The sequence below is a fragment of the Dipodomys ordii genome, unplaced genomic scaffold (assembly GCF_000151885.1).
Source record: "Dipodomys ordii isolate 6190 unplaced genomic scaffold, Dord_2.0 Scaffold38, whole genome shotgun sequence".
In the NCBI taxonomy this organism is placed as follows: domain Eukaryota; kingdom Metazoa; phylum Chordata; class Mammalia; order Rodentia; family Heteromyidae; genus Dipodomys; species Dipodomys ordii.
Genome location: NW_012267254.1, coordinates 5,532,559 through 5,548,353, shown reverse-complemented (window position 1 = coordinate 5,548,353; position 15,795 = coordinate 5,532,559). Strand labels below are relative to the sequence as shown.

At 39.2% G+C, this 15,795-nt stretch overlaps 1 protein-coding gene across 1 annotated transcript in view; it reads left to right on the top strand.

Annotated features, from left to right (window-relative positions):
- The window catches only part of Rbmx2 (RNA binding motif protein, X-linked 2), an 11,683-nt gene extending 4,258 nt beyond the window's left edge, over positions 1 to 7,425 (top strand). Inside the window, exons 4-6 of the mRNA XM_013018186.1 lie at positions 2,467 to 2,596; positions 4,955 to 5,132; positions 6,186 to 7,425. Coding sequence (XP_012873640.1) covers positions 2,467 to 2,596; positions 4,955 to 5,132; positions 6,186 to 6,679 — 802 coding nt within the window. The 3' untranslated portion in view covers positions 6,680 to 7,425. The remainder of the gene's footprint in view (positions 1 to 2,466; positions 2,597 to 4,954; positions 5,133 to 6,185) is intronic.
- Positions 7,426 to 15,795: the final 8,370 nt, after the last annotated feature.

Below are 15,795 nucleotides of genomic sequence, written 5' to 3'. Positions count from 1 at the left end.
TTCCTTCCTTCCTTCCTTCCTTCCTTCCTTCCTTCCTTCCCTCCTTCCCTCCCTCCCTCCCTCCCTCCCTGGTCCTGGGGCTTGAACTTTCAGCCTGGATGCTGTCTCTTAGCTTTTGTGCTCAAGGCTAGTACTCTGTCACTTGAGCCACAGTTCCACATCTGGCTCTTTTTGTATTTTATTGGAGATAGAGTCTTACAGACTTCCTTGCTAAAGCTAGCTTTGAACTACAATCCTGAGATCTCAGCTTCCTGAGTAGCTAGGATTACAAGTGTGAGCCACAGATGCCTGGCAACAATAAAATTCTTTAAGTCTAAACTTGCCTGATGGGTCTGGGAAGGTGGCTCAGTGGTGGAGTGCTTGCCTTGTATGCCTGAGGCCCTGGGTTCGATTCCTCAGCAGCACATAAGCAAAAAGAAAAAACCCGGAAGTAGTGCTGTGACTCAAGTGGTAGAGTGCTAGCCTTGAGCTGAAGAGCTGAGGGACAGCGCCCAGGCCCAGAGTACAGGCCCCAGAACCGGACCCCCCCAAAAAAAAATAAAATAAAACTTGCCTGAGTATGACATTAGCCACCTTCAACAAATTTTTCTATGTATCTATCTCCATTTTGTTCTTTTCTCATCAGTCTACTCTTTTTTGTATGGTTTTGTTTTGTTTTTATTGGCCTTGGCAATGTCCCTGAGCTCTTTTGTTCAAGACTAGCATTCTACTACTTTGAGCCACACCTCCAAGAGTGGTTAACTTGTCTCATGGGGACTTTTCTGCCCAGGTTGGCTTTGAACCATGATCCTCAGATTTCAACCACCAGTGTAGCTAGGATTACAGGCATCAACCACTGGTGCCTGACATCTGCTACCAGTTTTTTCTTTATTTTTTTTTGTTTTTTACTTTCATTTAATCATTTTCTGGGAGAGTAGATTTCAAGTTCTAGTTAGTAGCATAATTTTGTTCAAACTATTAAAATTATTTCCAGCTTTATAACTTTGTTATTGGAAAATATAGACTAGAGTAGTCTGATGTATGGAGTTAATTTTAGTTTATTTTGAGACTTCTTTTGGAGTTAATTTTAGTTTATTTTGAGACTTCTATAGTTAATTTTAATATACATCTCATGAATTCTTGAAAAGAAGCTACCATCTCCTTTCAGGATTCAATGGTATTTATATATCTACTAGTTTTGATAATAGTTAATAGAATTACTGTTAGGTAATTATGTTTGTGTTTATATTACATGTTTCATATTCCTCTGATTTTAGTTCTATCAACTTTTGTGTGTTAAAAACTTACAAAGATGTTTAAATCTCGTATAGCTTTTTATTCTTTTTGTATGTCTAATCTTTTAAAACAGAACTAGAGTTTAAACTCAGGGACTTAATATTTGCTAGGCAGGTGCTCTACTATTTGAGCTGTTCTCCCAGTCCTTTTTTGCTTTAGATAATTTTTGCTCAAGGTGTCATAATTTTGCTCAGGCTACCCTGGACCTTGATCCTCCTGACTCTGCCTCCAGCATAGCTAGGATGATAGTCTGGTTCCACTATGCCCAGCTTTTAAGGTTAAGATGGGGTCTCTTGAACTTTTTGCCTGGACTAGTCTCCAAGGGTGATCTGCCTAATCTTGGCTTCTCAATTACATAGGATTACAAGCATGAACTGAGGCTTGAATTCAGGATCTCACTCTTTCCCTTCACCCCTGGTGCTGTGCCACTTAACCCACAGTTCCATTTCTGGCTTTTTCCTGGGTTAACTGTAGATAAGAATCTCTTATATGTGTCTTCCTTGCTACCAACTGTGATTCTTAGATGTTACCTTCCTGAGTAGCTATGATTAAAGGCATGAGTCATGGGTACCTGGTTTGTATTTATCCTCTTTTTTTGCCAGTCCTGGGGCTTGAACTCAAGGCCTCGGCACTGTACCTGAGCTTCTTTTGCTCAAGGCTAGTCCTCTACCACTTAAGCCAGAGTGCCACTTTGACCTTTTTCTGTTTATGTGCTACTGAGAAATTGAACCCAGGGCTCATGCATGCTAAGTAAGCACTCTACTAAGCCACATTCCCAGCCCTCTAAATAGTTTTTTTTTTTTTGTCAGTTGTGGGGCTTGAAATCTGGGCTTGGGCGCTGTCCCTGTGCCTTCAGCTCAAGGCAAGCGCTCTACCACTGGAGCCACAGTACTACTTCAGTTTTCTAGTGGTTTATTGAAGATAAAAGTCTCATGAACTTTCCTGTCAGGGCTGGCTTTGAACTGTGATCCTCAGATCTCAGCCTCCTGAATAGCTAGGATTACAGGCATGAACCTGTTACACATTTTTAGTTGGATATTCTTGGTATATCATTGTTTGTCTTATTTTCAGCTGTTCTGTGACATCTGTTGTAGATGTGTCTTCTATATAGACTTTATTTTAATTCTGTTATTCAGTCTGAAAGTTGTTGCATTTTAAATTAATAATTTCTTACTCTTGTAAAATAAACAGGTATGGGGAGGTTGTTAATATTAATCTTGTTCGAGATAAGAAGACTGGAAAATCAAAAGGATTTTGTTTCTTGTGTTATGAAGACCAGAGGAGTACAATTCTGGCCGTTGACAATTTTAATGGGATCAAGGTATGTGTACTTATTAACCAGGATTTTCATTTTTTTATTTTTAGAAATACTATTTTATTCATACTCATGTGTGAAAAAATAGGTAAAACTATCACATTTATATACATACTGAAAACAGGATTCAGTAACAAGTCATATTTAGATTCTATAAAGAACAATCGTTAAACAGTCATTGGTTATAGAGAGCTAGGTAGGAAGAAAAGAGTAAGTTATAATTTTCCTTTTCATGAAAGAGAAGTACCCTCTGAAAAAAAACTCATTAGTGACATGTATCTACACTGCAAAGTAAATATATATATAAAGTTAGTGATTGCACTGATTTTATTACTTTTACTAAGCCATTTTATCTTCTCACACTAAATGCAAATAAAACACAACGGAAGAAAAATATGTCCTTGTTATTATTCACAATAAGAAGGTCTGCTGTGCCCTTGCAGTCTGGGAGTCCTGTATGATAGAGAGCACTCAATGGCTCACATGGACCAATGCACCATTTTGATTCTGATCCACTGAACAGGATCCCATTTATATGTGGTGACTGCACTAACTCCACAGGAGCTGTGACAGACTGAACCAGTTCAGATTATCCCCATTACAGGATTTTCATTTTTTTAAAGACTGTTAAATTTTTTTTGTCAGTCATTGGGCTTGAACTCAGGGCCTGGGCCTTTCTCTGCAATTAACCAGGAGTTGACTGGACTTATGCTTTTTTTGTCTCATACCCACAGGTCAGTTCAGTGTATTGTTAGGGCTGCAGAGGTGCCAAGATATATTGGAAAGGAAGTAATTCTGCAGAACGTGATGCTTTTCCCTATCTGTCTCTACCATCCAGTTCTCTACCACCTTTCATTCTCAGCAGTTACCCCTTATCTCTAGTGCAGTACAAAACAAGATTAGCCACCACTTATTTTAGCATAGTATCCTAGAACTTGGGCTTCTTATTCAGGTCTTGTTGGCCTAGGACATAACCATGTTGTCTGAAATATGACTCCAGAGACCTAGAATTTGGCCTTGGAAATTCTCTAGTTAAAGTCTAATGAACAATCGTACAAAAGTAAGTCATTCTGAAATTTTTAAGGGAGTCAGCAGTCATAGGAGGGAAGTTTGGAAAAACAGTTTGAAAATGAGGAAGAGGATGGGTGACAAAAGCTTCTCAGGCTTAAAGGGAAGAATATGTCTGCTCTTATAATGGAACAATAAAAACACATCTTATATTTCAGATGTTTGGATGGTAAAGTAATGTCTTTTTCTACTTGAAAATAGATTGGTTTTAAGTCAAAAGTTCATTTTATTGTTGTTTACCTGGAGAGTAGTGGTTCACAGGGTGAGCAATATGAGCGAATGATCCAGTATGGTAGTGGTAGTATTAGGTGAGGGCTAAAGGAGAAAGAAAATGATACATTTAAAAATTATTTTCCAAATCCATGCACCAGTGGCTTATGCCTGTAAATCGAAGCTACTCAGGAGGTTGAGATCTGAGGAACATGGTTTGGAGCCAACCCAGGCAAGAAGGTCCATGAAACTCTTATTTCCAATTAATCACCAGAAAAGCTGGAAGTGATGCTGTGTCTTCAGTGGTAGAGCACTAGCCTTGCACAAAAAGAAGCTCAAGGACAGTGCCTAGGCCCTGAGTTCAAGCTCTAGGACCAGCAAAAAAAATTCGAACTATTTGGTGTGACTTTGTATACTCCTTATTACTTTGTAAAGAAAGTACCTGTATAGTATTGTTAGATTTCTGAAATTCCATTTGGCTTTCTCAAAGCATGCTTCTGGATAATTATGGATAATTGTTTCTTAAATTCTAATAGACTTACTTAATGCTTGTGCTTTGGGGAAGCATTTCCTTGCCTTTTTTTTGTTTTTTGTTTTTTGGTCATGAGACTTTAATTCAGTACCTGGGTGCTGTTCCTAAATTTTTTGTGCTCAAGGAAATCACTCTACCACTTTGAGCCACAACTATGCTTCTAGTTTTTTTGGTGATTGATTGGAGGTAAGATTCTTATGGATTTTCTTGCCTGTGTTGTTTGAACCATGATCCTCTGATCTCAGCCTCCTGAGTGGCTAGGATTACAGGCATGAGCCACCAATGCCCAACCCTTGTCTTTTTTTTTTCTCACCTCACATCAAACAAAACCAATGAGGCTTTTGTTTTAGCTGCCCCAGGTCACATGTGAGTGCCCAAGTGCTATTATTAACATCTATATGCATGTCCTATGACCCACCAGTTGAGCAGAACTGATTCTGGATTTTTTTAATGGTTTTCCCAGAAACAGAATCAAGGAAGTAGGGGCCATGGTTCTCCATAATTGGAGTTCAAATAGTTTGATATGAGGGCTGAAGTATTATCTGTCTTATTAGATCAAGGGAAGAACTATCCGTGTGGACCATGTAGCAAACTATCGGGTTCCTAAAAGCTCAGATGACCTGGATGATGTCACCAAACAGCTCCAGGAGAAGGGCTGTGGGGCTACTACCCCCTCCTCGAGTTCGTCTGATGACTCTGAAGATGACAACTCCATAAAAAATACTCAGAAAGGTAAAGTGTTAAGATTCAAGAAAGGATTCTTAATAGTCTTAGTGTCTGCTCTCTCTATTCCTGGATTTGGATAACCAGATCTTGGTGTTATTGGAGTTTACACTCAAGGTCTCATGTTTGCTATGTTGGGACAATACTGCTGAGCCACACCTCCAGTCAAGGATTTTTATTTTATTTTATTATTATCATTAAGTAGTTGTGCAAAGGAATTGCCATTTATCAAAGCAGTTTACAAACATAGCATTGTTTTGCCATATACCAACTATACACAAATAGATTTGAAATGTGAAGTATATCACATATATCACAAGAGCACCTAAGCAAGAGAGTGAGGGAGAAACATTTCATGAAACAAGAAAGATCACACACACAGAAATACTCAGTTCCAAAGATAAGGAAAGAGGAAGTATCTAAGAAAGACTAGCTGGTCAGAAGTGTTTTCCCATCCTCCCAAATAGATACCTTGAAGTATTAACACTTGTTATGTGATTGTGTTTAGAAAAAGTCTTTAAAGAGATAATTCTGGAAGGAATTGTCTTATATAACAACTTGACATATCAGGCGAGACAGATGTTCAAGTTGGCTTCTTGGAGGGATTTTCCTGGAGATATCTCCTGTGACTGCTGTATGCTGCTGCCACGGATAGTTTTTCTTATGCACATTCCCCATCTGCTAGTGTTTGAACATTTTGAAAGTGTAATACTTTGGTTTGATGTAATGTACTTAGAGGAGAAAAGAACTCTTTTGTGACTGCCAGTCCTGGGGTTTGAACTCAGGCCTTAGGCACTGTCTCTGAACTTTTTAGCTCAAGGCTAGTGCTCTACCACTTGAGCTACAGCTCCATTTCTGACTTTTTAAATGGTTAATTAAAGATACGAGTCTCATAGACTTTCTTACATGGGCAGGCTTTGAACTGTGATCCTTAGATCTCAGCCTTCTCAGTAGCTAGGGCTACTGAATGGCATGAGCCACTGGTGCCTGGCAAGAAAAGAACTTTTTAAAAGGGAGTTATTTCTGTTTTTTGTTATTGATTGTCCCCTTTATTGTTTTCAGACATAAAAGAAAAACAGAAAAGTAAGAAAGACAAAGAGAAGACTGTACGGGAGGTTCAAGCAGAGCAAATATCTTCATCTCCCAGAAGCAAAACAATAAAGGTAAAGGATTCACATGGAGCTAAGAAGTACAGCAGCAAGAGCTCAGAGAGAGGTGAGAAGGCTGAGTCCAGAGAAGGCCGGAAGCATCATTCAGACACTCCTGAGGTCCGGACTTCCTACCGTGGTGGAACAGAGGATCCAGAGAGGGAGCCAAAGAAGGAGAAGTCCAAGCATGAGCACAAGTCCTCAAGCAGGAGAGAGGGAAGAGACGACAAGAACAGGGATAGGGATAGAGGGCGAAGCTCAGATGCACATTTTAGCCGGCGCAGTGGACATTCTGAAGGACGGAGTCACAGAAGTAGAAGTAGGAGCCGAGATAAGCACCATAGGTATAAGGACCAGCATTCCCGAGAATGGGAGCTCTCCAATCCAAGTGACCGCAGGCATTACTGAAGCCTGTTTCAGCTGCCCAGTTGATTTGAAAAATTGTGTTTTAAAAAAAGTGGTCAGATTCTATTCTCCTAGTAAAAATTATTCATATAGATATATGTAAAATGTGTGGGAATGAATTTTTTATCATTGCATAGTAGCATTATTGAGAAGACTAGGATTTTAATAACCAGATATTGCTAGACTTTTTAGCATAGTCTATTGTCCCTGGGAATATGCCTGGTATTTAGCATTGTATGTGTCCAAATTTTTGGTTTATAAACATGGCCCTTAAACCCATAGATCTCAATTTAGGATGAAGTTGCCAGGAAATAGAAAATAGTTGATAATTCTGGAATACTAATCTAGATGTCAAGAACCTAGTATTGTAGGAACTTTCTAACTGATAGGCAGATCTACAGGTTAGGTACATGTGAGTCAGTGGATTCAGACAACTTCATAGGGCTGTGACAGGATAATTAAAATTGGGTAGTTTCCTCCCCAAACCCCTTGAAAACAATTTTAAAAGGTCTTCTCATTTTTTATTTTCATTTTGCTTTGAGTTTTGAGGGGATTACATGTACCTCTGCATTTTTCATTGCTGCTTACTTATTCACTTATTTGTATTGAGAATTTCATTTAACACCAAATTATCCACTTGAGCAGTTCAGTGGTATTTGTTATACTCAGTTTTGGACAACCATCGACTGTTCCAGAATATATCTTCCCAAGATGAAACTATATCCATTAAACTAATTTCTCCTCCTTGTTACTGGAAACCTTCCAGTGTGCTTTCTATTTTTGTGAGTTTATCCATTTTGGGTGCTTGTGAAACCATTTAATAGTGGCTTAATTTTCTTTTTTCTGCAGGGCCTGGGGCTTGAACTCTGGGCTTGAGTGCTGTCCTTGAGCTTCTTTTGCTCAAGGCCATAGTACCACTTCTGGCTTTTTGAAGTAGTTTACTGGAGATAAGAGTTTCAAGGAGTTTCCTGCCCAGGATGGCTTTGAACCTTGATCCTCAGAGCTTAGCTTCCCGAGTAGCTAGGATTAGAGGTGTGAGTCACCAGCACCCGTCTAATAGTGGCTTTTTATAACTGGTTTCTTCCACATAGTGTGCTTTCAAGGTTCGTTTATATTGTAGTATGTGTCAATTTTACTTTTTATGAGTGTGTAATATCTCATCGTATGGGTATATCACTTTCTTTTTTATAGATGGCCACTTGGCTTGTTTGTACCTTTTGGTTAGTCAGCTTCCTTTTTGTGTGCAACACATACTGGACTTATTTTTGGGCTTAGTCTACTTTTTTTGGTGGTACTGCAGTTTGAAGTCAGGGCCTGGTACTTGCTCAGAGGTGCTCTACTAGTTGAGCCATGCTCCCTGCCTTTTTTGGGTTCATTTCCTAGATAAGGTCTTACATTTTTGCCTAACCTAGCCTTGGACCACAATCTGTCTGCACATGCAGTTTGGAAATAACCATGGGGCAGATCAGAAGGCCCATTTGAATCATATTGAGGCAGCCTTTGTGTTATTGCTTGGCCTTCATAAGCCTGTAGTCTAATGAGGACCATGATGAGACCACTATTCCCTAGGCATCAGTCAACTTAAATCCCGAGTCTAGTATTCTTTGAATATCTGGGCATTCTTTTTCTCAGTGTTCATATATCCAAGTAAGTGGCTTTGAAGGAAGTACTGGGCATGCTATCACATAATCACTATTGTCTTTCTTCCTAGAAATCGCGCCACCTCCTTCCAGATCTGAAAATGGGCCAAAGTCTAGGAGTTGAACAAGAAATTAGGGTTTTTTATTGAGGGAGCCGCCCTCAGATTTCCATTACATGGTTTCTTAGCCAGGAGATAATGAGCCAACACCCTTGTTGGCTAAGTTATTCCAGCCATCTCCTTTCTCTTTGTGGGCCTCTTGCACGTAGAATTTTCATACTTCTGAATTAATACACCTTGGAAGACCATTCTCCTCCCAGGTTATTGCCAAGGAAATCTTTTAGCAGTTGGACTAAAGATGGAAGAACCTCTGTGTCTGGGGCTCTTCATGTCCTATACTCCCCTTATAAGGATATCCAGAATTCCATCTCATCATGGCCTGTTTTCCTTGACTATCCACCATCAGCTTTATTAGTGCCAATTTGTCTTCTCTGAAGAGCAAATGTTAAAATGGAATTCGATTTACAAGAGATTGGCTAGGGAAAACACCCATGAGGGAAGTGAGGACAGAGCCAGGAGTCTACATGCAGGTCTAACCCGTGGAGAGATGAGGGAGGGAATACAAGAAGGGTAAGCAGGAAAAGATAGACTGTGTGATATAGTTCTGGGGCTTTTCCAGCAAAGAAAATACTCTTAGGAGAGGTCGTGCACCCTAGACCCTGAGTAACCCTTCACATTCTCGGTGAATATCTTAGACTGCAAGGATTATTGTGCGTGTGCACACACTCACGCGCGCGTGCGTGTGTGTGTGTGCACATGCATGCATGTGCGCGTGCACATATATGTGCATGCAGTTATTAAGGAGATCAAAGTATCACAGACTTTCTTAACTGGGATGGCTTTGAACTGTATTCTTCAGCTCTCAGCCACCTGAGTATCCATGATAATAGACATGAACCACTGGCAACCAGCTTATAATTTTATGCTTTATATTTAAGTACATGATACAATTTGAATTAATTTTATATAAAGTGTGAGATTTAGGTTGAGTCTCATTTTTTTTATTGCCTAGGAATGTTCATTTGCTTCATTACTTTTTTAATGCCTGTTTTGGGACTTGAACTCAGGGCCTGGGCACTTTGCTTTATTTTTTTTCCTTGAGGTTAGCATTCTACACTTGAGCCACTGCTTTACTTCTGGCTTTTTAGTGGTGATTTGGAGGTAAGAGTCTCATAGAGTCTTGCTTAGACTGGCTTCAAACTGTAATGATCAGATCTCAGTCTCCTAAGTAGCTAGCCTTGAGCAACTGGCATCTAGCTAAGGGTTATCATCCTAATACTGAGTGATTGCTTCAGAGTCTCATAGAGGCAGCTAAGTAAGTCAAGTTGAGCATGGTGTGACTGTTCATTGTCCCCAAACCCCCAGGACTCTCAGCCCAGATTTCTACCTGCAGTGCATATCCCTTACCTATCTGAGCCACTTGCATTGCCCTGGGAGACTTAGGTATAAGGAACTATGTAGATGTTGTCGTATTTATGGTATTGAACTTATTTTAACCCATGAACTGTTCCTGGTTGCCTGAGATACCTGGGAAGTTCATGGCAGGTTTACTCCCTGCTATCTTCCCTTTCAGCATACATAGCCCAAAGTAGTCTGTTATAGGAATTTCATGTCTTGCTGGAATGGCCTCACTTAGTTTCTCTTGCCACATCTGGCACCTGTAGGAACTCTGCATGATATACTTAGTTTCAGCCATTGTGGATTTCAGTTATCGCTGAACAGTAATACTTTGAGAACCCAGCAACTATTGCCAGCAGTCTGTTAACAATCCTAGGGTCATAGATCCATCCTGTACTAGGCCCAGACTAAAATACCCCATTAGCCATTGGTTTTAGTTAACCTTTGAGAACAGTGTATGTTTCCTTTTGCCCTTCATGGGTCACTGCAAAGAAGATAGTTTGAGTTCACTGGTAAACAGTTTTCCAGGGATCTCACAGCTAAACAGTCATACTAAATAAAATTTTCACAAAAATGCTTTTTAGCTCTTGGTATATCATTTTTATTGATGTGGCCTAATTAATGCCTGAGTATGTCTGTCTGTTGTGCAACTTCTGACCTATTGGGACTTATACCTAGTAAGTACCAGTATTTACAGTTTGTAGTTTCATTCCACCATTTTTAAATTTAAAAAAATTTGTGTCAGTACTGGGACTTGAACTCAGGTCCTCATGCTCTTGCTTCACTCAAGGCTGATGTTCTATGGCTTGAGCCACACCCCTACTTCTAGGTTTTTAAAGCTAGTTAGTTGGAGATGTGTCTCACAGACTCATCTGCCTGGCATTGGCTTTGAACCATGATTATGGTTCCAGGCATGAGCCACCAACATTCAACTTTTTTTGAATCTTAAATTAGAAATGATGTCTTCTGGTGTAGGCCATCCTTTCTGCAAACATATTTTGGAGTTCTTTGTAAGGAATAATGTGGTCTGTGTCTAAATGGCATTCTAGTGAAGTGTAAAGTGCACTATGCTCTGCTGTTAGGACCAAGGAACAAAAGACAAACATTCCCTGTCTCTTATCTGATAGCATAAATTTTTTTTGGGTGTGATTATTTGCACTATGAGGATTTAATCTAGAGTGTCTTCCTTTATTAAGTAAGAGGCCCCTGACTGACTTCTGCAATCATTATTGGAAACTGTCATAAAATAGCTGATAAGAGCAGGTAGGAAACAATCAACAATTGCAGTAGGAAACAACCAACAATACCATTTAGTCATTAATACAATGACCAGTAGTAATTGTCAACAATATGTTATTCAAGATACCTTGGTCCCTAGATGAGTCATTAAGAATACTAAAAATAATTCTGGGTGCTAGTGGCTCACACCTGTAATCCTAGCTACTCAGAAGGCTGAGATCTGAGGATCGTGGTTTGAACCCAGCCAGGACAGGAAAGTCCTTGAGACATCTCCAAGTAACTACCTGAAAACCAGAAGTGATCTTGTAGCTCAGAGTGGTATAGTGCTAACCTTGAGCAAAAGAGCTCAGGGACAGTGCACAGGCCCTGAGTTTAAGCCTCATGAGTGACAAAAGAAATACCAAAATATGTATCAGTTCTCTACACGGGCAAACCCACATGACATTATGTTAATTGTCTTACTTAAAAGTATACACAAATAGAAAACTTTTGTCATGCTATATTTAATCTCAATACAATATCTAATGAATATCAAAAATTGCTTTATTTTTTGCCAGTTTATAATTTAGAAAGATACTTTGATCAATGATCATCGACCCTTGTTAAAGAACCAGAGAAATTGAAATGCCTCAGGAGCAGCTGCATCATTTATTTTCTCATACACTTTAGGTTTAGAAATCACTTGTGGGGTAAGGAGAAGGGAGGGCACAGAAATGGAGGAAGGAAGAATGAATAAATGTAGTCCTTATAATCAATATATAAGTATTGAACTTGAGGGTAGGGGTGGGATGGAGAAAGATGGGGGAGAATGATGGAAGGTGTGACATTGATCAAAATGTTTTGTACTCATAATCTGATTTGTGGAATTAAAACTTCTTGGTACAACTACTTAATTTAAAAAAGGGGGAAAATTGCTTAAGAAACGATGTTGGTGGTCATTCTAATACTTTTTCTTTTTTCTTTTTTGCCAGTCCTGGGGCTTGAACTCAGGGCCTGGGCACTGTCCCTGGCCTAGGCTAGCACTCTACCACTTGAGCCACAGGGCCACTTTCAGCTACCACTTGAGCCACAGTGTCACTTTCAACCTTTTCTGTTTATGTGGCACTAAGGAATAGAACCCACGGCTTCATGTATGCTAGGCAAGCAGCCTCTCTAATACTTTTTCAAGAGAATAGTATTTATTAACATAGAGATAATAACAGCAGTAAAAAGAACAAAAAGCACCTTATTTAAATCCCTAAGTTCCTTGGATTTTGATTGATATAGTAGATTATGGTTAAATGATAAATCATATTGTGACATTATCGAAGTGTATATCTTTGCATGCATTTCTGTTGTTACTATGCATGTCATTTTCATTCTTTCCTCTGATAGACCCTCATTTATCCTCTCCATTGGCACTATACCCTTGCACTGATAACCGCCCCACAATAGAACCTGTTTTTCTCCCATCATTTTTAGTGTGTTCATTGTACAAAGGTATTTATGTATATTTTAATTTGATTAACCCCTCCTTACCTGTCCCCCACACCTATTTAACCAATTTCAGTGAACTTGTTTATACAGTCTTCATATATACACAAAATATATTTTGTTACTGTTGATCTTTTTTTTTTTTACTGTTGATCTTCTATCATTTTCTTTCCCTTTCCTGTTTCCTTCATCCCTCTAAAACAGATTCACAGTTACAAATGTGTGTGTGTGTGTGTGTGTGTGTGTGTGTAAATTCTTCAGATGAGTGAAAATGTGATAGCTTTTTTCTAGCTTTCTGGGCTTGACTTGATCTGTAGTTCCATTCATTTTCTTAAAAATGATACAATTTCTATGAATATTTTTAATATAGATGTTTTAAAATTTTTTCTTTGCCTTTAAAGTTTTTTTGGGCCATATTGTCCAAATTGTGGAATAAAAGTAGTCCAAAAGTACATATGGAATCATGGCTTTATTGTCACACTTTTTCCAAGGCCACATTTGGACAATCATTAGCCCTGTAGACTAGGTAAAAGTCTTCCCTATATTCTAACCAGGCAATGATTTTATCGTTTGATTTTCTTTCATTGCAAGTGAGGCCTATTGTGCAATTACTTGTAATGATTTAGTCTAGTTCTTTATTTAAATTGTTCTATCTCTCAGAAAACAGATATTGTTTCATACATTTTAGTGTATTTTGGCCTGCAGACTTTGAAAAACTAAGCTAGACACTTCTCTTCCTATTTTGGTGCTCACATTTGGATATTTATTAGATAAAAAAAATTTGTGTAGGAGGACTGGCTATTTTCTGTTTGAATTGGTAGCATAGACACATGAGCCAGGCAGGGCCACCAGAAAATTGTGGCTGGATTTCTCAATCTCCCTTTGTTCTCCCCCACATATGTTCTGCTCTTCTGAAGGGGGGAGACTGAATTAGAGTTCTTTCTAAAGATAAATGTTAATACACATGTTGTTTCATTAATCCAGAGAGATTGCTTCTGGAGAACAAAGCAGCTGGATGGAGTTGGAGGCAGGGAGAGCTCACTCTATCTTTTCTACTTTGGAATTCTATACAGTGTATACTACTCATTAATGAATTAAAACCATATATAGGGTCAATATTTGTCATTATTGTGAATGTTTCAGAAATGACATGAGCGAGCAAATATAGTAGCCAAATTTGAAGGTAGGTGATATTGTCTGCCATTCTGTTTACTAAAATTCAATTCACCTAACATTTATGGACTATAAGTATAGTATAAAAAGTGACTTGCCTAAAAATACTTCCTTGTAGAGATTTAGATAATACTAGGACCTTCCTCTGACCTAGCTTCTTGGATAAAGTTGGAGCATGAGAATAGCTATTTGAGTGGCCATTCTCTTGTATAGGTTAAGAGGGAGAGAAATGGTGGTTTCAGTAGCAGGGTGGAATTTTTTCCTATGGAAACTGTTTCTAGCTAAACACCATGATTGAATCCCTGGAAGGCACAGGTTCTAGTTTGCTCTCTGTGATTACTTAACTTTGATGTGCTATATAGTACCTGTCCTTTATCAGTTCTGCTTTGGAAAATATGGGGAACAAGTATGATTGCAAAGCATGAGCTCATCTCTGGATGCATTGATGATGTATGTGTCTTAAAGGGGTCATGAAGCCTGGAGTCATCAGAGCCCCCTTCCCCCCGACACCCCCCCCTTTTTTTGTCCATGACTTGAGCTTGAACTCGTTATCTGATGGTTTTTCTCATTGGCTGGTACTCTACTACCTCAGCCATGCCTCCAACCCCCAAAGCCCTTCTGAGGGGTCATATCTGAGGTGTTTTTTTAAATTTATTTTATTGTAAAGATGCTTTACAGAGGGGTTATAGTTACATGAGTATCTTAGATGTTTGAGGGTAGATTTTAGAAATGAAATTTCAGGGGACCTTCAGCCTCAATTGAATTGGTCCATGCTCAGGATGTCACATTCCAACTATACCTGCACTTTCCAATAAGAGGACCACTGGCCAATTTTGGCTTTTTAAAGTGAAATAACTTACAATGAAAATGCCAGTTCCTTAGTCACACTAAAGGCTCAGGGACATGAAGCTTAATGGCTACTGCACTGAACTGTGCATGTGTAGATCAAACCCATCATCACAGAATCTTCTAATGGACAGCATGGAATTGGACCACTCAGGAATGGTGGAATTGGATATAGCAGTGAGATCGTTGTTGCAAGCCGTTTTGGTGCTTTCCTTACCCACCTAGAGTTACTTATTCTTTGAGGTGTGACACCATTCTAGTTCTTCCTGGAAGCTTCTTCTGAGTACTCTAGCTCAGAGCAATATCTGCTTTCTTAGGATCCCTCCAAACCATCCAAGTATTTCATGACACATTGTCCTTTGGCACTACAGTTTTGTTTGTCAAATCTTCCCAGCAAGGTTGCAGGGCCCTCAAGAGCAGAACTTAAACCCCACACTGTCTGGGAGATGCATCTGTATGTGAGAATTCATGCCAGAATGCTTTGTAAAAGTTTGACACAAAGTGTCTTCCAGTGTTCATCAGAATCAGCATATAGGATCCGCACCATATCAGCTTACAAAACCCACTTATTTTGGGGTAGATGTCAGACTACTTTTTATGTCCAATAAAGCAGCTTCAATTTTTGCTTTGATCAGTGCATAGGCTAGGAGGTAAGGAAAATTTGGATATATTGGGGTTTGATTTTGAAAACATGTTTGACAGAATTGATGATACCTTCTTTGTTACTTCAGAAGGCCCTTGAGAAGTATGTTCTGTGAACAAACCAAAAGAGATGAATATTAGATTGAACAACCGAGGTTATTGTGCTAGGAGATTGATAATATAGGAGACAGAAAGAACCATTTATAGAATGACATGGCTTGTTAAAGTGCTCTCACAGAGGCTCTATTTGCTCCATTTCACACCTCTGTGAAGGAAGCAGGAAAGGCCACATGCATAGGAAGTAGCCAAGTTGGTACTAGGTAACAGCTCTGTACTCTGCACCATAATGTCTCTTGCACTAATTCTGCAGAGCCTGCACTCTCATCCTAGCACATAACTGTCAAAACAAGTCCCTGAGCTAATCCTGCATGAAAAGGTAACTTTCCACTCTCCAGGGTAGGTGACCCTTTCAGAATGTCTAGGTGAAAGCAGCAGTGCATTAAAAAGGGCTATCATTTCTCAGCCACTTTGGGTAAATTTTTAGTTGACTGCTCTCCAAGTGATCTGTTTGTTGTGAGCTGTAAAGGCCACATGTGTCCAATAAGAGTCTCCATCTGAACCCATTTTTTCGCACCACTTGTTTTGTGCA